We start from the raw sequence: 25,519 nt of genomic DNA, 5'->3' as shown, positions 1-25,519 counted from the left end.
TTGCGGGGGGGGGGGGGGGGGCGCGGCTGGTAGGCATCAAATTTCATACATGAGCTACTGTAAAATAAAAAAATACTGAATTAACAGTGTTAAAGGCAGCTATGCACTTTACTGATGTCTTCAAAGATACAAAGGTCTTAAAAGTTTGCTAGCTACTTCCATGACTGTGAGGAATATATCTCCATATGTCTTCCTGGATTAATGTCTGTGAAGTGTGTTGAAATTAAATTTCCCTTAGCTGGTGCTTTGAGCAGCGCACTGACTTTTACTGATTTAGGGAGGGAGAAACAGAACTGTATTGCTGATGGTGAGTTAAAGCTTGCTTTCAGAATGTATTAGCATCCAGTCTTGAGTGCTGTGTGATCACAGATCAATGTTAGGCTATACATGTCCTATATACTTGCTGGTTTTTTCTGTATTTAAACATTAATGTATTTCTCCCAAAATTCTTTCCTTTAAATAAAATTAGTATATTGGAATGCCACATTAAAATCGAAAGGAATTTAAATGTCGGTATCAGGTCATGGTTTTTTAATGGGATGAGTTGGAAGACTCGTAAGAAGAGAGATACGTTTATCCCCTTATTCGCTGAGTTGCTGATAGACCTAGTAGATATAGAGAGAAATCTTGAAAACTAGTCATATTTTATTTTGAGACTTTGTATAAGAGAAGTATTTGAAGTGTCTTGATGCTTTCCACCCCCCTGGGTATCCATGCAGACATTTTTACTAAAAAAACTTGAGCTGTTTCTGATGAGATTCCCTTTTATGGTATCTCATATTCCTAGTCATGTCATTGCCTTGTCAGTAATTAGAGAGAAATTTCAAACTTAGTCAAAGGCAGACTTTTTCAAAACTAAATTTGAATTATGACACCAGGTATCTTTTAAAATTTTAACCTGTTTACAATTGTGTAATAGAGAAAAAGATTTATCAAGAGTTTGATGTATTTCCTTGGATCTACTTAAATATATTGCTGACTATAACCTTTACAATATGCAAAATGAATACATGTGTACTTCTATCAGAAGTCTCAAATACTGATTTAATGAATCTGCTTTTAATGTGTATTGAGACTAGAAATCAAGTTTATCTTGCTATAGCCTTTTAGTATTATGCATCTAGAATGACTGAAGTTTGTAAAGTAGTACTGCTAGTTTAGATGTTATAATGCTGTTCTTGGTTAGTTATCTAGAAGTTTTTCTGTGCTTTGTAGGCATTTAAAAAAATGGTAAGGGTAATACTTAATCATAGAGTAGTTTGCCTGTGAATTTATGAGATTTCAGCAAGTGTGTTCATCATAAAGTACCAAAGTAATTTTATTTCCTTTCTAGTAGTATTTTATTAAATAAATAAAACTTGGTATGTCAGATTTGGTTGGGAATTGATTTTATATTAATTCTTAAAATTCAAGTTGATTTTTTTTTTTTTAAAAAAAAAAAACAAACAGTGTTTTATTTTGGTTTTTTTGTGAAACAGAATTAGCTTTTGTATTTTGTACCTGTCAGGCTTTTGTGTTCTGTCTGTCTTAGCATCTGGCAAGACCAGAATTGAGAATTTCTTGTAAAGTAATTAAAAGTGAACAACAGTACAAAAACCCCAGCAGCTTTTTAAAGCTTAAAGAACATGAAGATTTTTTTTGTTTTGCTAGAGCCAACAGTTGTGCCAACCACGTCAGCTAGAGTGGAGCCGCAGGTTGTGAGTTCTGCTTCCAGTAACAGTTCTAGTACGTCTACCTCAGAGCAGGCCTCTGATGCAGTTCCAAACGTCTCCAACAGCCAGCCCTCTGCAGCACCAGAGATGACTTCTAGTCTTCCCAGTGGCGGCACTGCTGGTACTTCAACTGGAGGTACAGAATGAGAGAGCTTTCTAAACTGTTGTGTTGCCTCCTAGTACAGAGGAGGTAGAGGAAGTTAATCAGCATTCTCTAGATGAAACGGCATGTGAACTTTTAGTATTGGACATAACAATAATAAATTCAGGGGACAGAAATCTGAAAAAGATCATTCATCTTCAGGGAGAAATCAAAGTAGTGCGGGAGCCTTCTGCTTTTGCCTGTTGGAATGATTTGGTTATACCTAATGAACCACATCCTTGATTTTTGAGGAGGTAGAATATAATTCACATCTGGAATACTGTGTCCAGTTCTGGGCTCCCCGGTTCAAAAAAGACAAGGAACTAGTGGAGGGGGTCCAGCGGAGGGCAACAAAGATGATGAGGGGACTGGAGCATCTCCTTTATGAGGAAGGGCTGTGAGAACTGGGTCTGTTCAGCCTGGAGAAGAGAAGACTGAGAGGAGATCTAATCAATACTTATAAATACCTTAAGGGTAGATGTCAAGAAGATGGGGCCAGACTCTTTCCTCAGTGATGCCCAGCGACATGTTAAGGGGCAATGGGCACAAACTGAAACTATGGAAGTTTCATCTTAGTATGAGGAAGAACTTCTGTACTTTGACAGTGGCAGAGCACTGGGACAGGCTGCCCAGAGAGGTTGTGGAGTCTCCTTCTCTGGAGATAGTCCAAACTTGCCTGGACACGATTCTGTGCAACTTGCTGTAGGTGAACCTCCTTGACATGGAGGTTGGACTAGGTGATCTCCAGAGATCCCTTCCAACCCTGACCATTCTGCCATTCTGTGAATTAAGTCTTCTATTGCAGTGTGTTACAAGGTGGGGTTTTTAATGTGTATTATAAGGAAGTGAAGGATATATGTAGATTTCCTTGAACCTCCCCCAGTAGATTACTTCACTGGAAGCACATTTGTACAGATCAGTATAGATACTGACCTATAATAGAGCTGTATATACAGGTAGCACTCACAACATCTCTGAAACATGGGTACTCTGCCCCTATCTCCAAGTCAAGTGAGGTACAAAAAACCTGAGCTGGCCACAGTTGCAGAAGAATTTGAAGTGTCTACCCACTTAACCACAAGGACAATCTTTCTTCCCTACTGGTAACATGTCTTAAATTAGTGGAATAAGGCAAATGTCAGTTCACATCTTCTGGTGGTTCCCATGAGTACATACAGCTGAACCATTCAGTTTTGGTTCATTTGGCAGACATAGCTAAATCTTCTGTTTTGTATCCAATTTGTTTTGTTTTAGTCTAGATCTGTGGGGGGTTTTTTTAAATGAGTTAATTATTTACTTGTGAAGTACAATTTTTTTTTTTCTATTTAAGACACTGCTTTACGGTGATCAGCTTTACTAATTTCTTTCACTTCAATATTAACTTCCTTTATCTTCAAGATGATACAAGAAGAACTGCATCTAATACAACACTGGAAACTGGCCCTCCGGCCATGCCGAGGTTACCTTCGTGCTGCCCTCAGCATTCTCCTTGTGGAGGACCTTCACAGACTCATCATGCCTTGGGGCATCCGCATACGAGCTGCTTTCAGCAACATGGCCACCACTTCCAACACCACCACCACCACCACCACAACCCTCATCCAGCTGTTCCACTATCTCCTTCATTCAGTGACTCCAGCTGCCCTGTTGAAAGGCCTCCTCCAGTGCCTGCACCTTGTGGAACAAGCAGCAGTTCTGGCACCGGTTACCATGACCAGGCATGTTTAATTCTTGTGACTCTTCCTTTGCAATTTCAAGTTGTTACAGATAGGAGAGAGTAGACTAGGATGCTGAATTGTGGATTATTCTCTTGTTCTGTAGCAGGCATTATAGAAGGGAACTAAAAGGAAAATTTGAGCTGCAATATAGGGACACAAAAACCTGAAATTTTACAGAAAATCATAATCCAACAAGTAATCATTGACAACTGACATCCTCTTGATGACTGTAAGATGATAGAGGCTGTTTAAGCAAACCAGACATAAATACCTTGAAATATACTCTGCTGATCATAGCAGTTTTGGAATGCAAATAATTGAGCTGCTTTAAGGAAAGAAAAAAATCAAATTTAATATTCTGTTTATAAAAGGTGTAAAAGAGTTGCTTTTAGAAAAGCATTGTTTTTTAAGACTTTTTAGAGATGTGATTTTAGTTACTTAAAACAATATGGTTATAAGTAAGAACAGTACTGTGCAAACCTAATATACAACATGCAGAACTATTCATCTGGTTTCTGTTTTAAGTGTAATACATTAGGCGCAACTGAAAACACTAAAGATTGGTTTTTGCCTCCAAATATTTCAATGCATGTAGTTCCCATGTACCCACTGATTTATCTATCATAGGGTTTTGGGGTTTTTTTTACACAATCTGGTGTAATGAATTTAGTCTCTCACCAGATTCAAGAACGTAGGAATAAGAAATGTTGACCATATTTAAAGAATGTTCCAGGGTCGAGCCTTAAAACTTAAAAAATTGGATCCCAGTTGCTTGTAATTGTATTTGTTTTTTATCACATTATGTTTGACTGTGACTTTGTTTTCGATGCCTGAAGAATTGCTTGAAAAAAGATGGTTTGTTTACACAGCAGGCATTGCCAGTAGACTTAAGCAGCAGTGGTATAAGAAGTCACGGAAGTGGTGCTTTTCATGGAACATCTGCTTTTGACCCATGCTGTCCTGGTTCTTCATCTCGAACTGCAATATATGGGCATCAGGCTGGTGCTGGCCCAAGCCAATCAATAACAATAGATGGATATGGATCAAGTATGGTTGCACAGCCACAGCCCCAGCCTCCTCCTCAGGCATCGCTCTCTTCCTGTCGGCATTATATGCATTCTCCTTGTAAGTACTGATAAGCACTGGGTACCTGGAGGGGGGGAACCAAACAAACAAGAAAACAGCCTCCCTGACAACATACGAAAGCTCTTACTGTCTGCTTGCTTTAATCTTGGAACTGGCCTAGCAAAACACATATTAAGAAATGTATTTAAACAGTTCAGCTTGTGTAGATGATTTGAACAGGATTAAGGTGAAGTTAAAATGTTTCCTTTTGAGTGACTTTAATAACATTCAGACATCACAAACTGTATTTACTATGAAAATATTTTTTATCTCCTTTGTATTTTAGCGGTGCCTTTTTATTTCTTTTTCTTTGGTTGATCCCCCATCCCGTCCCTCCAGTGAGCTTCAGCAGTCTCAGAGAGTCAACTTGTTTGTGTTTGAATTCTTTTTTTTGATTTTATTTTCTCTACAGTATAGTGGACTTGGGGAGGCGTGTGAATTTTAAAAAAATTAGACAACAAACTTGAAGTAAAATTTCTCTGCCGTATATACTTGTTTCAACCTGCATCACACAGATTTTTCTTTTTTTCTTTTTCTTTTTACCAACATTGACAAGTGGAATACTTTTGACTGCAGAAATGGGTTTCTTGTAGGTTATATTGTTGGAATCACTTTATTTACAAATTGCATAAATGCATATTCCCATGTTGCCACTGTTTACACTGGTGTAATAATATTGAAGCACCTGTGTGAAGATACTTTTTAAAATAAATTTAAGTCAAAACCTGCTACTGACTGAATTGAAAGCACCTGATGTTTTCATTGCAGATGCTTCTTTGACCAGACCTCTTCACCATCAAGCTTCTGCATGCCCTCACTCTCATGGAAATCCTCCTCCACAGCCACAACCTCCACCTCAAGTAGATTATGTTATCCCTCATCCAGTGCATCCCTTCCATCCTTCGATCTCCTCTCATTCCTCTTCTCATCCTGTTCCACCTCCACCTCCACCACCAACTCATCCTTTAGCCAATGCAGCTGCTCCAATACCGCAGCATCTTCCTGCAACACACCAGCCCATATCCCATCACATCCCTGCAACAGCACCTCCAGCACAGAGGCTACATCCTCATGAAGTGATCCAGAGGATGGAGGTCCAGAGAAGAAGAATGATGCAACACCCAACGTATGTCACAAATGTACTCAGAACAATATCTAAACATATAATTCATTTCCCTCAGGTTTGTAAAATGTTGCATGTGAATCTCAAATTGTTAATTGCATGGTTAGGAACTGTTACTATTAAACCATGGTAAGAAGTGTTTTTGCATATCATCGCAGTCGCGTGAGCATTAAGACTGAACCTGTTCCATTACATCTCACTAATGTCTCCAGGTAAGGCAGAAATAGGGCATTGAAGAGAAGGGAAGCTTATTTTTCTCTTGCCCACTGCTCATCCTTCAGATAATAGGCAAGCTGGACAGTCTAGAAAGTACATGATAAGCTCCTTTCAAATGTGTTCCTTGACAGTGTGCTTTGCCTTGTTGATGCTGTTAAGTTTCTTTTTATCTAATGCTTTAAAGTAAAATGAACAATTTATCCTAAGAGACCATTTACCAGGTTTGGTTCAGATTAAACCTTAGATACCCAGCTTTACTATGCCTTTATGCCTTTAGAAGAGAAGGAAGAGACTGAATAATATCTGTATGAGAATGTGATCGATGTTGAGAGGTAGCTTTGGTGATACTGTTATAAGAGATGCTAGTGTTGTTGCTACACCAGATTCATGACACTAGTATCAACAGAAATCGGGTCAGTACTGGCTTGGTATTCAATCACAAAGTAACTGAAGTTACTTTAATTCTGCAAATAGTGCTTTTAAATATCAAAGAGAATTCCAAGAATGAGCTCTCTAGTTATTGTGTCTAACTTTGTTACACAAATTCTACTGGTAAGTAACTTAAAACTGACTTAGAAGTTAATGCTTAAACAAAAGTTTACTTTAACTGCAACTTTGGAGGCTGTTTCCAGGTAATTCATGAAGATATACCTATAGGCAGTAACCGCTCCCAAAGTGGCACATGGCAGACTTTCCCCTCCACTCCCCCATCCCCCAGGAAAGTCAGACATAACCCTGCTTTTGCAGTCATTAAAATTTTGCAAATGGTGTAACCTCTAGACACCCTAACCTAAACATACAGGCATGCTGCTCATGTATGTCCATGATTATGCAATCATGCACCAAAATTAGTTTTGGAATGTTCAAGCCAGTGAATGTCAGGCAGCAAGATAGCATTTTAAGGAAAAATAATAGTGGTAGCTATCTTACCAGTTCTGGAAACTTTCTGGGAGTTTGGGGAGTGGAAATGTGAGTATTGTAATTTCTTAGCCTTGTGAATTTTCTTTGTATGTATAGAAACTGTAGTCAAATGTTGGTAACAGGTTCTTCCTTGACATTCTCTCTGAATGTCTACAATCTTAGGTCAGACAGTATCAATTTGCTCAGTGAGGTTTCTCCTCTGTAGTTCTGTTTTGTAATCTTATGAAATTGTTCTGCCCTTGGTCTTTCTTTTCCCTTCTAATCCTTGTACAAATTACATGCAAAATCGGTATTGTAGGTGTCTTGGCCCAACCTCATGTAAATCAGATGACAACCAGAAACTTGTGTATATTCACTCTGTTATTGAATACACAGACTGAGACTGCCAGCAGACTTGTGGTTCCTTTGGTTCTGTATCCCAGCATCTCAAAGTGTTCTTAAGATGTTGTTTCATCCTTCATTTCTAGAAATAGCATATGGGATAGTATCACTTGTATACCTTCCGTCTAACAATATAGGACTTTTTCAGGATTGGAAGTAGAGAATGGTTAGAGTCCTTTTCTTGCTGTCATGTCTCAAGTGTGGGTACAACAGCTGTGACTTCCTTAGGGTCTTGGAATTGGCCACAAAATGTGCAAAAGGCAGTGTATGAGGGTGCACTGCGTATGGATTTTGTTTATTTTAAATATGATCACCAACTTTATACTAAGATTGTGGAATAGCCTAGGAGTTTTGCATTCATAAAAATAATTTCAAATGTGTTTCTTTTAAGACTCATTTTAGGAAAAATGGACCTACATGGCATTCAGTTTTTATGGAACTGTGGAAGTTGATTTGCTATGTGTTTTGGTGTGGGTTGTTTGTTGGTGTTTTGTTTTTTTTTTTTTTATTAAAACATGTTCTTCCAGATATTTTTGCCCATAGCTATTTGATAAACTGAAGGGAGATGAGACTAGGAGTAGGTTCTGCTGATAGGTCTGTTCCCATGTTGGTCTGTACCACTGCAGAAAACTAATGCTTCTAACATAATTTATACAAGCTTGGCAGATTTCTCTGGAGAAGTGTCAGTTTACAGTGATTAGAATAATGTGCTGCTAAGTAACTTAAGTAATTTTTGGCAAAATGCAAGATTCTAGGTTGAATAAAAAAAATACTTTCTGCATTGAACACAATGGAAAGAAAAATACCAATCACTTACTTTCTGTGACTGGGAACTGGTAAAGTAGCAGAAGTCAGCCAGCAGGGTTTTTTTTCACAGATTTTTTTTCCAAAACTGTAGTTGTTCTATACCAGCTGGCTTGGAAAAAGCTCTGTGGTTTTATTACTTGAGCTATGGTGCAAACATGTTTCAAGGAAAATATCCTCTGATTAGTGTATTAAGTTTCCCCTATTTACTTTTGTTGGTATAGTTTTACTAGAAATAAACTGCAGCGTAGCTGTGAATGACTCTGAATCTCACGTTGACCATCATGTGACCTTTGCCTGCAGTTTGAGGTTAGGATTAAACACTTTGCAAGCCTTTCTGTAGTGACGTCTGCCAAGTGAAGGGCAGATAACAGTAGCTGAAGCTGGCTTTGTCTTTGAATATGAAATCTGTATTATAATTAATTTCTAACATATCTAAAGTTAAAATACTTTTTGGGGAGTTCTATTTTTTTAATTTTATTTTAAATGCATTGCAGTAATTCAGTCTGTAATGTTTTGATTATGGGTGTTGCTTTCTTGATACTAGTAAGTATGTGAAATTAACTGTTGCCGTTTTATGTTGTTCAGACGTGCTCATGAGCGGCCTCCTCCGCATCCTCACAGAATGCATCCCAATTATGGTCATGGGCATCACATTCATGTGCCTCAGACAATGTCTTCTCACCCTCGACAAGCTCCGGAGAGATCTGCCTGGTTAGTAAACAGATACTATTTTAGTTCTTTAGGACTCAGAACAAAAGACCATAATGTGCTGATCACAGTGCTAATAATGCTGGCTGTGATTTTTAAAAGTGCTGCATGCACCTGTAGTTTAAAATCTGTAGATGTTGATATGGCTTTGAAATATTGCTTTGAGTACTCAATATCTTAAATATATTTCTAGGGGTTTATCTATGGCTTTCAAAATGGAATTGAGTGTTACTGATTCTAGGTAGTTATTTCATTAATTGATTTTTAAAATAGGCAAGTAAAACATTGCTGAAGACTATTCTTACATTTATGTTCTTTGTAAAATAGAGATTTGGATTTGAGTTACAAGCTAATTTATTTTCTCTCCTCTTTGTCTGAACTTACTTAAAATTGCATCAGGCTAACTCATGAAGGTTACGTTATGTTCTACAATATATTTATTATTAAAAAAAGATACTTTTGATTATTAGGGAAGAGGTGTATGTATGACAGTCGCTGTTCCCACAGTGTGAGCTACAGAGAAGACTCCACACTGATAATATTCCTGGGCACAATAAATGTGGAGTTGTCTTTACTGCTTTATCATACTAAATCTTCACAGCTAATTTAAAAACAACTTTTAGTTATGGTAGGAATAAGATGATTCTTTAGCAAAGTTTAAATAAGTTTAAAAAAAATTCTTATGTAAAACTTACAGTAGCTGTGCTATGTTGTATGCTTTCCGAAGCAGTGGAATTGTATCTAGGAGTCAAGATGTACCTTTACTGTAATGCCACTTTCATTCGTGACAGGGAACTGGGAATTGAAGCTGGTGTGACGGCTGCTACTTACCCTCCAGGGCCTTTGCATCCTCACTTGGCCCACTACCATGCACCTCCTCGACTTCATCACTTGCAAATAGGGGCTCTTCCTCTAATGGTAAGGAGATGGCTTATGAAAAACAATGCTTATTGGTCATTGTAATTATTTTGTTTGTCAGGAAAATTATTTTAAGGTTTACTGCATTTAATTGGAGATGTATACATTGCTGCAAAAGTTAGTGGATTCAACTGAAGAAGAAAATACTCCAGTGTTTCTGTGTGTTGCTCCCAGATAGGGAGCTAAAACAGGCTCATTGTCTAGTAGGAGAAGACAGTATAGGACACTAACATTTCTAACTACAATTCTTGTAAGATGGAACATATTTGAATTAAATTGTCACTTGCATTGCAATGCATTGACCCTCTGCATCTGATTTTTAAAGTTCAGATTCTTCTTTAATGAGTTTTGGATTGTTAGAGGTAACAATTTTCTACCCAGTGCATTCTACCCAGGATTACACTGGTGCGTTATTTTTAAGGTGTGTATACAGCACAGCTAGAATTCTATCTAGAAATTTGGTTGTTTTCATATAACATTTGGTGTTCATCAACCTAATTCCGTTTGACAAAGTATGTAATTTTGTAGCATGAAGTGTTAACAAGCAACAGGAAGTGTGAGAGTAAAGTAGTCCCTTGTTACACATAACTTTTTTTAATCTACAGTAGAAAACCAAGGAAAATCTGCATAACTCTGACTTTTTCAGAGTATTATTCTTGAAAGAATGCTTGTAGGTTTATTTAAAATATTCTTAGTTTTGTTCTGTGAAAATTCAGAGACACAAATCTAGTTTAACGGAGTATGTTTAGTGTATGTGTGTGGTATTCTGTGTGGCTAACCCATATTATTTAACCTTCTTAAAACTAGATAATCTAATCAAAATTGTGGGCTCACCTGTAAACGAATGCTAAAATTGTAATTAAAAATCAACCTGCAAGTTTTGTCCATTCAAAATTTTTCTGTTAGTAACCAGAATTGACATGTAGGGATTCAACTGTAAATTTACAACCAATACTGTAATTGCTATCTCTTCATAGTCTGGTCTTACATTGCTTGTTCCTTGCTATTTAACTAACATGATAATAATCCTTAAGTACTTCCCTGATACATCAGGGTTGGTAACTCATTGATGCGCAGCTTGCATACTTACTGCAGACTTTCTAGAGCAGTCTGTAGAATTTGGTATTTTAGTGTAGCCAACAAGATTCTTACTGCGTAACCTTATCTCCTATGCATCATCTATTCAGATGAAAATTTTCTGCATTCTCCAGTTAAGTGTCTGTTTTTTTCAAGTGGATGAAAAATGGCTTGCCTCTCACATTTATTTCATATGTTTTACTGTAACAAATGACATCAGTTGCTTTAGATTCTCAAAGAGAAGAGGGCCCTCCTAATATTATAGTTCAGGGAACTGCAATTGCATTAGGAGGCAGCAAGTTAAACATATGCTTATTTTATCTCATTTTCTATCTGGGCTAATAAGTCCATTACGGGATTTATTTCTGCTATTGCTATGAAGTTTCTAGAAACTTCAGAGTCAGCTGATCCTTATATTACAGTGTGATAAGAAACTTTTAACTGTATTTTAACTTTCTAGGGGTATTCCTACAACTAAAATATTACACAAGCAAGTAGTTGAGATCCCACTGCTTTATCTTCTTTTTAGCAGTAGAATGGAAGAAAGCTGTGATAGGGAATCTTCAGAAGTATTTCCTGAATGTGTGACAAAATACTTCAGGGAGTCTTGCCCTTCTGCTCAGTAACTGCTGTTACTAATTGATAAAAGTCTGAGATTAAATGGGATGTACAGAAACTTGTGCATGTGTTTGTATGGGGATATCTAATCCTTCTAACAGTAATTAATGAATCTCTGGATGAAATGGAATTGAAGTTGTTTGTCTCTTGAGTTTTTGTACACACTGTACCGACAGCATATTTTACAGCGTATAGATTGCTGTAAGCAGTACTTCCTCAAATGTTTGGAATCTATTTTGAACCTTGCTGTGATCAGATCAAGTGTTACGACCTTTGAAATTGCATCCTGAGTCTCTGACTAATTTGAAGTGTATTCAGATTACACGCACTAGAAGAACATAAAGGCAGGTTAGAGCACTGCTGGAAGTTATACGTACAATGAGTTCACAGCATTACAAATGCCTTTTGGTGATTCTACTCCTTCTATGGCAATAATGAAAGCCGAAGTTTTCTTCATTTGCATGTGTGTGAGAGTACAGCAGATCTGTCAGTAGAATCATCTTTGAATATAGAGCAAGTAGTCAGTGAAGTTTTCCATCTAACAAACTTAACTAGGTATTAAACAAAAGTGCCATTTTAGTTTTCATTACAGAGCAACAGATTAATTGCAATTATCACATGGGTTTTTTCACTGTAACTTTAGGAATAGGGGCAGGGGAGGAGAGACTGAACTGTGATTAGAGTCCCTCTGCTACGTGGTTAATGTTATAAGAAGTGCTTTTTTCTTTCAGTGAGTACAGAGGGTACTAAATAGCAATTGACAAGGCTCATTAGTAGTATTCTTGATGCGATGTCATAAAATGTTGATGTTCTCTCTTCTTTGGGGGGAGGGGGGGAGTCTTTTAAAGTAACTCATGCAGTAGCTCAACTAAAAATATCATTTGTATTGAGTCTCCGCTTTCTGAAATAGCATGCTGGCCAATAAGCAGTGTGCATTTTTTCTGTCCGTTCTGGAGTACAGAAACCCTTTCACACTACTACCGGACCAGAAAGGGCATAATGGATTATTTGGGCTTTAGTGACACTAGTACTCTGATACATCAATTCCAGCTTTTAATTGGATGCAGATGACTAATCTTCATCTAGTCAGTACTGCAATGTAGACTGCAGTTTTAATCCTCAGGGAGACCAAATGGTAAAGGTACGTTAGGGGGGATAATTAGTGTTCAGCAGCTTTGACAGTCCAAGTAGAAGGCAGGGGAAACAAAATCTCCTTTCTTACTAGCTTGGTTGAAGACACTTTCATCTGTTTAAATGTTTCTTCAGGAGGAATCCTGGGTTAAAGGCAATTAAAAAGAGCTTCCCTCATATTTATGTAGACAGGGATTCGTCTGCTTCCCTCCTTGATTTAACACAGTTTCTTTAAGTGTGACCCTGGCTTAGAGTAGTTTGTGTTCCCATCTTTACTGCTTTAATGCCATGTATGTGCTGAGGAAAGATACTCTGTCAAAGTGATTTTTACAGTGGATTCCATTCTGGACAAATACTCATTCTACAAACTTGAACAACTTTTTTAGGAAAAATCAACTGAAGATCAATGCATTGCATAACTAATGAAACATCAGACAAGAAAGGTGACAGGAGACAAGCTTTATATGTTCCTCTGTTCTTCTCTGACGCTGGTGCTTGTTGTAGATGCCACTTCAATTTCTGTTTACTCTGAGTGACTTTGGCTGCTCTTTTGGCACTGTTGATGAAAGGGTTTTTAACTGAGAGTGCCCAGCACCAGTTACCACATCTGGGTGGACAGGATGGGAATTTCTGTAATTTAATAAGCTGAGATGGATGTTAAAAGGAATGTGACTTTTTCATAATGATCTGTATACCATCCATAATTCTGACTAGCCAAACCATGCTTTCAGCTGTAATGCATATCCAAGCAGAATTCATTTTCTCCTGTTGCTTCAGGAAAGAAAAGGTATCCTGGTGTGTAGTGAAATCTGGAAGGGGAAAAGTCCAAAAAGAAATCTCCAGATCATGTTTCTAAATATGGCCTGAGGACACCCTGAAATGGTCCCCTTCTCTGTACTGTCGGCTCACTTGTGTCTCACGTTTTCCACGTTACCCATTTACCTGAAAGCTGTTTAGCTGTAAAATCGGTTACTTTTTGTAATTGCAAAGATGAGAATATTTCTAACATTTTTCAGGCTTCAAAAAATAAGACAGTATTAGAGAAATGGAGAATAATATGTTACTTGCTATAAAGTTTAAAAAGTCTGCAGACATTCATTTAGAAATTGTTATTTAGTTCAACTTATATTCAGAGCAAGTTCCTGTTTGAAAGTTTACTAGGACACTTAAAAAAAATAAGTGCTTTGTATTTTAAATCTGGTGTGTTAAAGAAAGTTATTTTTATGAATTGGATTTGTTTGGTTTTGTCACTTAATGGAGAGTGGAGTGGAAGGTTAAAACTGGAAGGTCTGGTGCTCCCCTCTTTCATCTTCTCTTCATAATCAAAGAAGAAAAACAAAACAGCTTTAACTAAATTTTAAATGGGATATAGACCTGAAGTGAGCAGTGTTCCCTTTATGCCTTTTAACTTGTATACTTTTACTCTTGTTCAGGTGAATAACTAACTACAACTGGTCTGGGATTTTGACTATTTAAAACTTTATCAGTGGCAGGTTTGTTGCTTGAGTATTCTATTCAGCAGAGCTGTCAGATACAATTTTCAGGTCTATTATGCATAGTAGTGGGATTTGGTGGTGGGTGGTTTTTTTGTGCAGCTTTGTTTTGTTTTTTTATTAAAATGTATCTTAAATAATGGAGGCTATCTTCATGCCTCTCAGATTGTCTCAGCTACCTGTTAATCAAAGAAGTTTCTGGGATACCCTGTTCCAATTTTTTGACTCCAGCTTCTTCTGCCTTTTTGAATAGTGTCTTGTTGATTGTGAATTTCAGGGCAGCGGGGCGGGAATTATCTGGACTTCACAGTTTGCTAGCTATGGTGTAATAAATCTCTATAGGGTTGATGCAAGGCTTGAAAAGACTCCTTAATTTATCTGTGAACCTAGACTGCAGCTTGCCAGAGGGAGATCTCTGGATCATAATTTAAAAAAAAAAAAAAAAAAAAAAATCACTTGGGGTAACTTGACCTCTCAGGTGTTACAAATCCAGCTTTCATATGCTGTCCCCCTTTTTAGTTCTATTTCAGAGCCTTACTGTTTTGTTCCTTTAACTGTTGAATGACTCTGTGGTTGAGGCCATCTTTACACTTAGCTGTAAAAATTGGGAGGGATTTGGAGATACAGGCCAGTAGATCCTAGTACATTATGGTAGATGTGTGCCGGTCAGAATAATATCACTCGGAGTGTAGTCATACAGATACTACAGCTCTCAGAGATGCAGATGTTCTGTAGAAAAAAGCTAACAAGCTTGCTATAAAATATCTGAACACTTAGCTTAACTCTCTACCTTAATGTAGCTATAGTAGTTCAAGGTGAACTTTAGGTTTGAAATAGCCATGATTAACTGCATCAAATTTAACTGCATTTTTCAAATAAGAAAATGGATTTTTGTTATGCAGCTGCTACTTTTTCCTTAATATAAACATGAATTACTGTTCTTCAGTTTGTTTGTAGAATATAAGCTACTGAAGAGCGCTCATTTTATGTTCCCCTCAGACACAGATACAGTTAGGTTTTGGCTATGCAGCACGCATTACTTGTTCCTTTGCACAGTGTCTCTCTATGAAAACTGCAACTTTTCCTTGTTTGAATTTGGCTTATTAAGATATTGATTGATCAACTGTACTTCTTTTTGAGTATTGATGTGGACCTAAGCAGTTAACCGGATAAGCTTATTGTTGGGATTTGTTTTAATATGTATGAAAATTGTACTTAATGTGAACCATTGAATAAAAGGGATCGACGAGATAAGTAGTACCATATAATGGAAGAATCTCTTCACTGACTGTGGCATCTGAAAGGCAAAAAGAACCTGGAAAGATGGAAAGTGTTTAAAAGAAGGTAGCGAGGAACAAAATCTTTCCTGCAGGTTAGCTGTTTCAAACTGTTTCAGAATGTTTGTGTTGTAAATGGTTCAGACTTAGCCTTGAATTTCTTAGTTGGTGCAAATTTTTGTGGTAGTGGGAGGTGTCAATAGAAAGTGCAAAACCAAAACCAGATCATACTTGTTCTACGGGAAACAAACAGTTCTTGGCAAATTTGTACCAGAATTTGCAGGTCCAGAGTACGTTGCTTTAAAGTATAGATTAGCATTCAACTGTATCCAAAAGAATATATACAAGCATTTAGTGCAGGCTGGCATTACCTTTAACTCTTTACTTTCTTCATTAGCTTTAAGCTTTTCCTTTTTTCTCATGTTCACTATGAAAACTTAGGAAAACACACTTCCATTTGTGTGTGAAGCTGCTTCAAGAGAGCTGAAATCTTCTCTTTGCATTTGTAGCTTGATAGTAACTGTCAAAGGGATTTTAGTTAGACTGTTCTTAGTTGGGCATTATTGATAGCTCTCTTTTGCCCATTTTTCTTCCAGCTTGTAGTCATAACTGTAATTAGCTAAAATCTTGCTATGTTAGCAGATTGCTTATTTTGCAGGCGTAAAAGCTAATTTTTTCTTAGAGATGTTTTTTCAAAATACAGTGTTTTAGTTGGCCAGAAATGTAAGATGTGCTCCTATAATATTTTATAAAAGAGCCTGTTCATAATGTGTGTTCAGATAATTTTGCAGTGGTGTTATGCCATTCCCCATTTATTAGCATGAAAATGTATTGTCCCACCCAATATTTCTGTTGTACAAGTTCAGTAGTTCATTGTGGTATGTACTCTGAGAAATTCTTGGTTGGTTTTATAGTGTTAAAAATAAATTTAGTAGGTTTCTTAAATAGATAGTCTCCAGTAGCTGAAATTGTTCCAAACGGGAGACCTGTCCAGGTGCATGTCACTGCAGTTGGTAAACTCTGACCTTTGAAGCAATTGGAACTGTAACTACTGCATCACAGCAGTACACCTGTGATGTTACAGCTCCTGTAATGATGCAGTATCTGTGTTATCAGATGCATTGTTTCCAACAGACTATTTTCAAATCCTGGTGAATCAAAAAAAACAAGCAGTGAAAGTCACTCCTAAGACTTGGGTTAGGTTTTGTTAGGAGTTTCCTTTCCTCTGAGTGAAGACAGTCGATTCACAATGTAATAACAGGCATTGGAAACTTCCAAATGATGCCAAACAGCTCTATGCCTAGTAAAAACCTGGGACAACAAATATGTTCATAATCTGGATAAGTGACCTAGTTCTTTAAATGTGCTTTCTGTAATTGGAAGATGAAGTAGAATTACATGCTTAAATGGAGAATTGATCATAAATCACTGATTATCTGAGACAGATTTCTTACAATGTAGTTTTTACAATTTACCATATTTTTAATGCACTCTCCCAAATTCCTTTGTTACAGCCGCAGTTTACATTGTCAAGCAGTAAGGCCTGTGACACCAACAGATGTTACTTACATGAAATGTTTAAGTATGCAGATGAATATACATGTCTTGTGATATAAAATTATGTATTTGCAATCATATTGAATTCATATATTAGTATATAATCTCTGTAAATACACTCTGCATATTGCATAACAACTTGGATCTTTAAATTGATAACACTGTTGGAGTTTGCAGCAGTCATCCCGTCTTGCTTGTTTCTCATCTCCAGCTCTAATTAGTACCAGGCCAACAGATATTTAGGCTGCTTACAAGAGAGGCTCCCCCTGTATTAGGATTCTGGAAATATTCTGAAAGTTAAATCTTCGGTTTCTATTACTCTGGATTGTAAAAATTTAATACTAATATTGTGGCTGTATTTGTGGCTTATATTGGCACTACATAGTGGTCGTTTAACAAGCACCATGTAAACTTCTTTAAAATAATCAGATTCTGTTTTTCTTTTCTGAAAAAAATTACTGAGGGCAGAGAAGTCTTTTCTATCCCTGTCAGCTTTTAGTTATCAGACTGGATTTGAAAAATGTAGAAAGGTAGCTTATTGGTCTGTTATGTTATGTGAGTGACTTTGTCTAGGCCTGTGCTTTCTCACAGTGCACTAATTCAGTTTTACAGCTTTATATATGTTAAGCTTAGAAGTGTCTGCTGGAAATAAGAAAAGCCACACATGAATACCTGACTTCATGAATAATATCTGGGATGTCTGACTTGTTGACAGCCTCATGAGATGAATTCTGAGCTGTCATATACAGCAGCAGAGATGTTACCAGCTGATAGCACAGAAAGGAAGATAGTACTTAAGTACTTAATGTTATTTCGATGCTGCTTATAGTCCTTGTATCAGTGCACTCTATATGATTAAGTAAACAGAATCTGCTGATCATTTGGGGTTTTTTTTCACCTGTTCATTAAAAATTGCTGCTGGCATGCTTCTGACAAAAAGTCAATACCATTATTCACTCATCTTGTGGCAATAAAAATGTAACGCAGAAGCCCTGCTGTGAAGGTGTCTTAAGCGCTGGTGCTTGAAGTGCCTGTAGGATTATCACTGGACACTGGTATCTTGTTCACTGCTTTTATCTCTTAATACGCAAGGAAGTCAGTGGATACTTGAATATAGAGTGTAAGTAGAGTTGTCTGTGACTTTAGATGCGAATTTTGAGTGTTACTTTTTTTATCTGCCTCTAAATTTGAAGTGTGTCTGAGTATGTTCAGTTGTTTTGAGTAAGATAAGGATATCGGGTGTTTTTTCCAGACTGCGTATTAGCCTTGTTTCTTCTGTGGTACCAAAAGCTTACATTTGAGAATCTATAGCAAGTCCTTTTTGTAACTTCATGCATAGCTTTTAGGTCTTTTGTTTACAAAAATAGGTAGATATTTATGGCGGTTTATACAAAGCAGGTTGAGATTTTGAGACTTGGGAAGTAAGACCAAGCAATACATAATGCAGATGTGGAGAGATTATAATAGAGGATCTAGTCTCACTTCTGTTTTGCTTCTGGTTATGTTTAGAAAGCTGAGAGTGGTGTTGAGTTTTATGCCGTCAGTTGGAATTGTATGCTCAAGCTGAGGAGTATAAATAATAAGTGATTCAATAAAAGCAAAAGGATCTTAAATTTTACAAAGTGAACAGTAAAATACTGAAACTGTTCTGAATAGGTTTAACTTAACATCTGCTGTTTGAATAGGTACCAGACATGGCGGGCTACCCTCACATCCGTTACATTTCATCGGGATTGGATGGAACATCATTCAGAGGCCCTTTCAGGGGCAATTTTGAGGTTTGTAATAGAATAAAACTAGATATGTGTCAAAATGTGTCATGAGGGAATATGGGGAGGGTGTATGGTAGAGCTAGTTCTACATATAGATGTAAAAGAATCATAAAGAAAATACCATTTATTTATAGAATGACGTCGCTATTGTGAACTGGGATAAAAGCATATTGAAAAGTCAGCCAATAAAAGGTGCCCTGGACAATGTAGACTTAGGTGGTTATTATCTGACAGTACATCTTGCTTTGCCCACCACTCCAGTTAGTAGGATGTAGTATTTGCATGATACGTTGGTAAAAGGTAGTGGTGCCTCTGAATAACTGTGCCAAGATCCTCCTAGTGAGGGTGAAACTTGGCAACTTTAACAGTGCTGTCCTGTTTGTTATGTAGTGCAGGAATTGAAACTGAGGGAAGGAAAAAAAAAAAAAGGAGAAAATAAAAAGTATCAGATGCAGAGAGTTAATGACCTAGCCCACTGAAAACATCTTCAGTGACATCTCATGGTTCTAATAAACTCATTGCTGGAGAAAAATAAATCGGTCATTGTATTTCAACTTAAGCAACTTTTTTTTTTCTTCTAAGCTTTAATGACTGTTAGAAAGCAAATAGTTACATATTGCATTTTAATTGCATTTTCCTCGTGAGACACGCAAGTACATGTGAACATGCTGATAACTATTTCTAGCTGACAAACAATTTCCAATTTTTTTACTAGTAAAATAGTGTTTCCCTATAACTTAAAATACCAGGGAGGGGTATTGTGTGGGTTCTTCTGCAGAAACCCATCACTTTTCACATACAACATACTCTTTTTTTGCTTTGCCTGTATTTGAATAAGTTGGGAATTGAGAGTTTGTCATTCTGCAAATGGGTTAGAATAAAATTAATATTTACTCAATGTAGTTGAAATAACAGTTCTTACACTGTTTATTCCTTGATAATTTTTTAGGAGCTGATTCACTTGGAGGAACGATTAGGCAATGTTAATCGTGGAGCAACACAGGGAACTATAGAAAGATGCACATATCCACATAAATACAAAAAGGTGAGGATTTCTCAAATTGTGGCCTGTCTGTAATATTTCTTTGAAAAATGTAATAATGTTTATGTTTAGCTTAAATCTGCAGAAATGTCAGCTTCAAAGAGTACATGTTTTCTGTATCTTGCAATTTCAAGGTCGGTAGGCAAAGCTTACAATGCCACTTCTTTCACAAAGAAAGTAAAAAATTTCGTGCCTAGATAAAGAGCTACTGTAATGTGATAAACAAAAGTGGTTTGATATGATTTAATAACTTGTCCAGCAGTTATGAATAGCCTTCTGAGCAATGAAGTAACTGTTGGTAATAGCTGAATTGTCAACAGACTTCAGTAATAATTCATCAAATAAAGTTGCAAAAAAAAGTCTTACAAATTGTTCATGATGTTTACCTGCTTGGTATGTGTAATTTTAACCATTACTCTGATCATATTAGGAAGACTGGGACACTAGAAGTTTTGAATCTGGTACAGAATTTTGGCAACTTAAGTTGTCTCTCAATTGCAGTTTATTATACCATAATATAGAATCCCATCGACAGTTACGTAGTGTTCTTTCGCACTTGATAACTAGTGACTTAAGATACTAGGTTTGAAAGGATTATTTTTTTTGCCTCTTCATGAATGAAATGAATATATTTATACATAGACAACAAGTAAAAGGACTGGTTGCAACAGTATGAAATTAATATATTCACAGTGCAGTAGACTTTTGTAATTAACAATAGTTAAATAAATCTGAAATGTCCTGTGATTTTGCTCCATGTGCTAGTTCTTGATTCATTTTGGTTCAAATATATTTGAATAAATACTATGAAATGTTTGCAAAGAACTATGTGTTGTATATGTATTAAAAACAGATTTTACTCAGTTTGTCAATAATGTCATCTCTACTAATAAGGTAACAACTGATTGGTTCTCACAGAGGAAACTGCACTGCAAACAAGATGGGGAGGAAGGAACAGAAGAAGACACAGAGGAAAAGTGTACCATCTGTTTGTCTATATTGGAGGAAGGTGAAGATGTCAGGTAAATAGTACCGCTGAATATCAGAATATAATGTTAATGTTCTGGCTTTGAGACCATACTTGAATATGGTACACTACTCTGCAATACGCCCTAGGTTAACAATTACAATTAAAGATGATCTGTCATTGAATCGATAAATAAAACAAGTTGCAATTGAAAACACGCATTGTTAAGTCTGAATTGTCTTTGGGTAGAATGTAGGGTATTTTCTTATGGTCTCCTACAAGTTGACTGCCTGTCTTATAACATAAGCCCAAGCTGATACCCTGAATTAATCAAGACTGTCAATTTTAGTTTTTCTGGAGTATATACTGCTATATATAGAGAGAGAGTATATACACTACTTCTGGAGTGTATATATATATATAGAACACTCTATATATATTGTGTTATACTCTAAGGTATAACAGCTTTAAATCAGTGTAATACAGCAGAAGTTAGCTGATGCTTGACTTCATTGCCCATAACCATTCCTTCTTTGAACTAGACAAAAGGCAGGTTCAACTAGAACAGCTAGTGAAACTTGTGGAAAAACATGCACATACAAAAACAATAGATGCCTCAATAGCAAAACCCACATTACTGTTTTTCCAATGAGTATATTGATATGGAAATGCTTTATTAACACTAACGTTTTTCTGTTCTGATGACAGGCGCCTTCCATGTATGCACCTTTTCCACCAAGTATGTGTAGATCAATGGTTGATTACTAACAAGAAGTGCCCCATTTGCAGAGTGGACATTGAGGCTCAACTGCCTAGTGAAAGTTGACACCGCTTTCCAGAACTCTTGCCCTCCCTCTCGCTCCCTCTCGTCCTTCCTGGTACTGCAGTCAACCAAAGATGGCATGACTTACCTGCGCAGATTTGGAAGCATTGAACCTAGAGTGCTGGCTCTGCTATATGGTACAACTAATGCTAGACCTACAGTTTATGTAGAAGTCAGTTGAGTTTCAGTGTATTTATAAAACTTCTTTTTTTAGGTTTTACATGTTTTCTTTTAATTCATTACTGTATTTTTGCATGGTTCCTTGTATTGCATTTGTTTGCACATATTATGGGCTTTGTGACCCCAAACTTGCAGGCAAGATTAGCTGCTTTAGTAAGTAGAATTGTGTGGTCTCTTTTTTTGGTTTGTTTTACATAGTACCGAGCTTTGAAAGTATGATTTCAGTCATTACTAACCTTGGATTCCTTAATTTAATCGATCATATATTTTAGTTTAAATGTATAAAGATCATCTAGCAAAGGATAATATTATGTATTGAGACATTCCTTAATTAGGAAAAAATGGCTGCTGTATATTTACAATATCAGTTCTGAGTCAAATAACATCCTTAATACTGGGAACAGAATATGAACTATTCAGTTTGACTGATACATATAGCATACTCATCACCAGAGTTTTTGTCTGATCAGATTTTTGTGTTCATTTTTAAAATTTCAGCACAATGCAGATATATTTGAATGTCAATATTAAACATTTAGACTGCTGTTCAGATTGTATTTATCATTTTCTTCCTATGTCTAGAAATTTGAATCCCTAACTTAAATATTTGCTGCTGTGAAACAGCTCTAGTGAACACTAAATGTTGGTTTCAGTTAGCTGGATTGTAGATACTTGCAAATTGAAAGAATTATTAGGGAAATGGAAAAAGAGCTTAGAATCTGTTTGGTCTTTTGCTAACTTAAGTTGAAGTATCTGCGCATATTGAGGTGGTTTTTTGGTTTGGTTTTTTTTTGTTTTTTGTTTTTTGTTTTTTGTTTTTTTTAATGGAAAACCATCCAATAAGGAATTAGAGCTGCAGGGTTTTTGGGGTTTTTTTGGTTTGGGTTTTTTGTGTTCGGGGGGGGGGGGGGGGTGTTGTTTGGTTGGTTTTGGTTTTTTTTTTTTTCAGATATACAAGCATTCATACAACTTCTAAGGATTCCAGGCTTGTCTTGGGATTTTTATTAGTTTTAAAGTTAATAAAGTTAGCTAAATCCACTTGTCTCTTGTTTTATTTTTCATTAGTAAATTGAAAGCTTGTAAATTCCTGTAGAAACTGAGACACAAATTATGTGGTTACCTAGTTTTTGCCTTGATCATAGATTCCCTCTTTATAAACTACCAACAGTCCATCACTGATTGAAATATTTTCTATAGTTAAGATTTGCTGCATAATATAGTATATAGAATTAAGTTATAATGTACTAACGTTTTGCCTTTGGAGGAGGTTTTAATCCACATCAGGATTCAAGTTGCTCATCAACATTCTTTCACATATAATAGATTATAGTTTATTTAAATGTGCTCAACATTGCAAAATGCAAATGTGCAAAACCATTGAGACAGTATTACTGTCACTATGGAAAAGATGTTCCTCGGGGATCATATATGAACATGTCAATAAGCTTGCATTAAGCCACCTGCTTTGTAAGTGGATTGAATAATAAATACCTTCAGTTTCCCTTGTCTTTGTCTTTCATAATCAGATTAAGTGTAAAATGGTTTACAGTAAACCTAGAAGATGAACTGTTATGTTTACACTAAAAAAAGTGATCCATTTATAAATACTACCTTCTCTAATTTGATGCCTGTTTTTTGTCTGGTTAAAGCTGCTTCCCTTTTTTTTTTTTTTTTTTTTTTTTAATCAATCTGTTAGGAGTAGCATTTGCCAGTGCAGTGTCTATTGCTGGCAACAAACTTTACACCTCTGGCACTGAGGCTTTAAGTGGAGAGAAATTTTATTCCAGCATGTATAAATGGACATTTTCAAGCTTAACTGCATTGCTAAAACTGAGCTTAAAACCACTTTGTGCTTGTACGATGGGGGATATGGGAGAGAGGCAACACATGATTTGACTGCTTCAAAACCTGACATGGTTTTATGCTAAAGCTTCTTTAACATTATGGCTGTAGGAAACTGAAAGTGAGTATGAAGTTGAAGTACGAAGTTTATGCATTGGTAAAAATGAATAAAAGTAACTGGAAGGACTGAACAGACACTTTCTGTTCTTCAGTGACTGTTGAAAAGGAGGGGGAAGTTATTGACCACTGATGCTTGAAGTCTGATGATACTCACTTTTAAAAGTTTCCAAGAAGGTACTTGAATGACATGGGACAAAAAAAATCTAGGGCCTCTGAAATAATTGAGACCCTGGGTATGTGATAGATTCTATTTTGGCTTCCTTACAGAACAAAGAAGCACAGGTTTGGGGGGCTTTTGTTTTTGGTGGTTGGTTTGGGTTTTTTTAGGAAATCTTTTATGCACCTGATTTGGGTGCCTGGTACTAGAGGTATTTTAGTGGTCCATGGATTGACTTGTTTTATAACTGCTACTGATATTGTCTTGCTTTTAAATGTATGCGTAACATTGTAATGTGATGTTGAACACTTAGGTATTTGCCAGGAATCACAGTGTTCTGATCTTACATGCTATTGCAGGGGCTAGTAAAGCTGCAGCCAACTTCTATTCCAGAAAGTTGTCACTTAACCATAATTTAAGGGAAGGAAAAAGAATAGGCTTTTGATTTTGAAAATTTCCACCACTTACTGTGCTTTATATGCTTAGATGCATTGCCTTAAGTTTTCTGCAGCATCTTTGACTTTGAAGATAAGATTCTCAATAGTATGCATCAAATTACTTTTCATATGAAATTCCATTGTCAAAAGAAATCCTTTTGTATGCAATAAATAAAATGTTAGACTGGTATCATTCAAAATCGGTTTCTTACGCAAGTTGTTTCTTTTCCTTTTGCCTTGTTTTGCCTTTGTAAGTCTTGATCTGTAAAAATTCTTTTGCATACGTGTATTCTTACAAGTACTGCCCAAGAAAAATTTTGGTGGAGGGTGGACATTTAGCCACAGTCAAATATGTTGATAAACAGAACCATCTGGAACTTAGGAATTCAGGAAAACTGCCCTTATGAGGGATATGAAAATATTAATTTGTGCATATGTGAGTTAACATATAATGCCAGTTTTGGGAGATTGCAGAGTAGCTGCAATTACAACTTTTCTGTCAGTTTAGGCAACTACTGTGGAGTTGAAGTTCCTGACTCTCAGGACTAGTTATTAAACTGACTGTTAGTAGCTTGCTACTAGCTGACTGACATGCCTTCCTCAAGTCATATGTGAAATTTAAAATAAAAGCTGTAGTATGCATCTGTTTGGACTAGTTTCCTATAGTGCAGAGCATCAAGTTGCTCTTTTGAATGAGGTAAGCCACCTCCACAGGTACTCTCTTTGGCTGGTTCAGTAGTATTTCAGTCAGAGTTGCTGAGGTTTGGCTCACCGGCTACAGAAGCTTCTGATGGCGGCTATGCTTCCAGCCAGCTGCCATCAGTAAACGTGATGAGAAGTAGGTGCCAGCTGTGCCCGGGCTCTGCTCAGCGTCCCCCGCAGTGCCCTGGCCTGGTGCCTCATTTGCTTCATCTGCCTCTTAACAGCTGAGAGCACCGCGGCAGTTGCAGCACGGCTTTTAACTACCCAAGTGTTTTTCGCGATAGACGGCACAGCTGTACGTACTTCTCAAGGTAAAATCTCTTTGTTTGTGACCTTGGGTTCGCCTAAACACGAGGTGAGGCGGCTGCACCGCCCTCGCCCCATCGGTCTCGAGCGCATGCGCCGCCCCGTGCACAGGGCCTGGTTTGCCGGAAGTTGGTCAAACCGTTTCCTGCTTGGGAGGGGCCTGAGAAGGTGGACCAATCGAGCAAGTGCATCATTCGAAGCTGTCCAATAGGAGAGCGGGAGGCGTTTTAAGTCGAGCCGCGGCGGC

General features: G+C 36.9%; 1 protein-coding gene across 1 annotated transcript in view; it reads left to right on the top strand.

Annotated features, from left to right (window-relative positions):
* RNF111 (ring finger protein 111) overlaps window positions 1-22,479 on the top strand; it is a 41,910-nt gene extending 19,431 nt beyond the window's left edge. Inside the window, exons 4-13 of the mRNA XM_009706467.1 lie at window positions 1,651-1,848; window positions 3,253-3,572; window positions 4,442-4,697; window positions 5,466-5,823; window positions 8,731-8,856; window positions 9,645-9,771; window positions 18,610-18,702; window positions 19,646-19,741; window positions 20,633-20,760; window positions 21,414-22,479. Coding sequence (XP_009704769.1) covers window positions 1,651-1,848; window positions 3,253-3,572; window positions 4,442-4,697; window positions 5,466-5,823; window positions 8,731-8,856; window positions 9,645-9,771; window positions 18,610-18,702; window positions 19,646-19,741; window positions 20,633-20,760; window positions 21,414-21,531 — 1,820 coding nt within the window. The 3' untranslated portion in view covers window positions 21,532-22,479. The remainder of the gene's footprint in view (window positions 1-1,650; window positions 1,849-3,252; window positions 3,573-4,441; window positions 4,698-5,465; window positions 5,824-8,730; window positions 8,857-9,644; window positions 9,772-18,609; window positions 18,703-19,645; window positions 19,742-20,632; window positions 20,761-21,413) is intronic.
* The last annotated feature ends 3,040 nt before the right edge of the window (window positions 22,480-25,519 follow it).

This window comes from Cariama cristata, unplaced genomic scaffold, assembly GCF_000690535.1.
Source record: "Cariama cristata isolate BGI_N322 unplaced genomic scaffold, ASM69053v1 scaffold5898, whole genome shotgun sequence".
Taxonomy (NCBI): Eukaryota; Metazoa; Chordata; class Aves; order Cariamiformes; family Cariamidae; genus Cariama; species Cariama cristata.
Note: the sequence above shows the minus strand (reverse complement) of the source record. Positions and strands in the feature narration are given on the sequence as shown.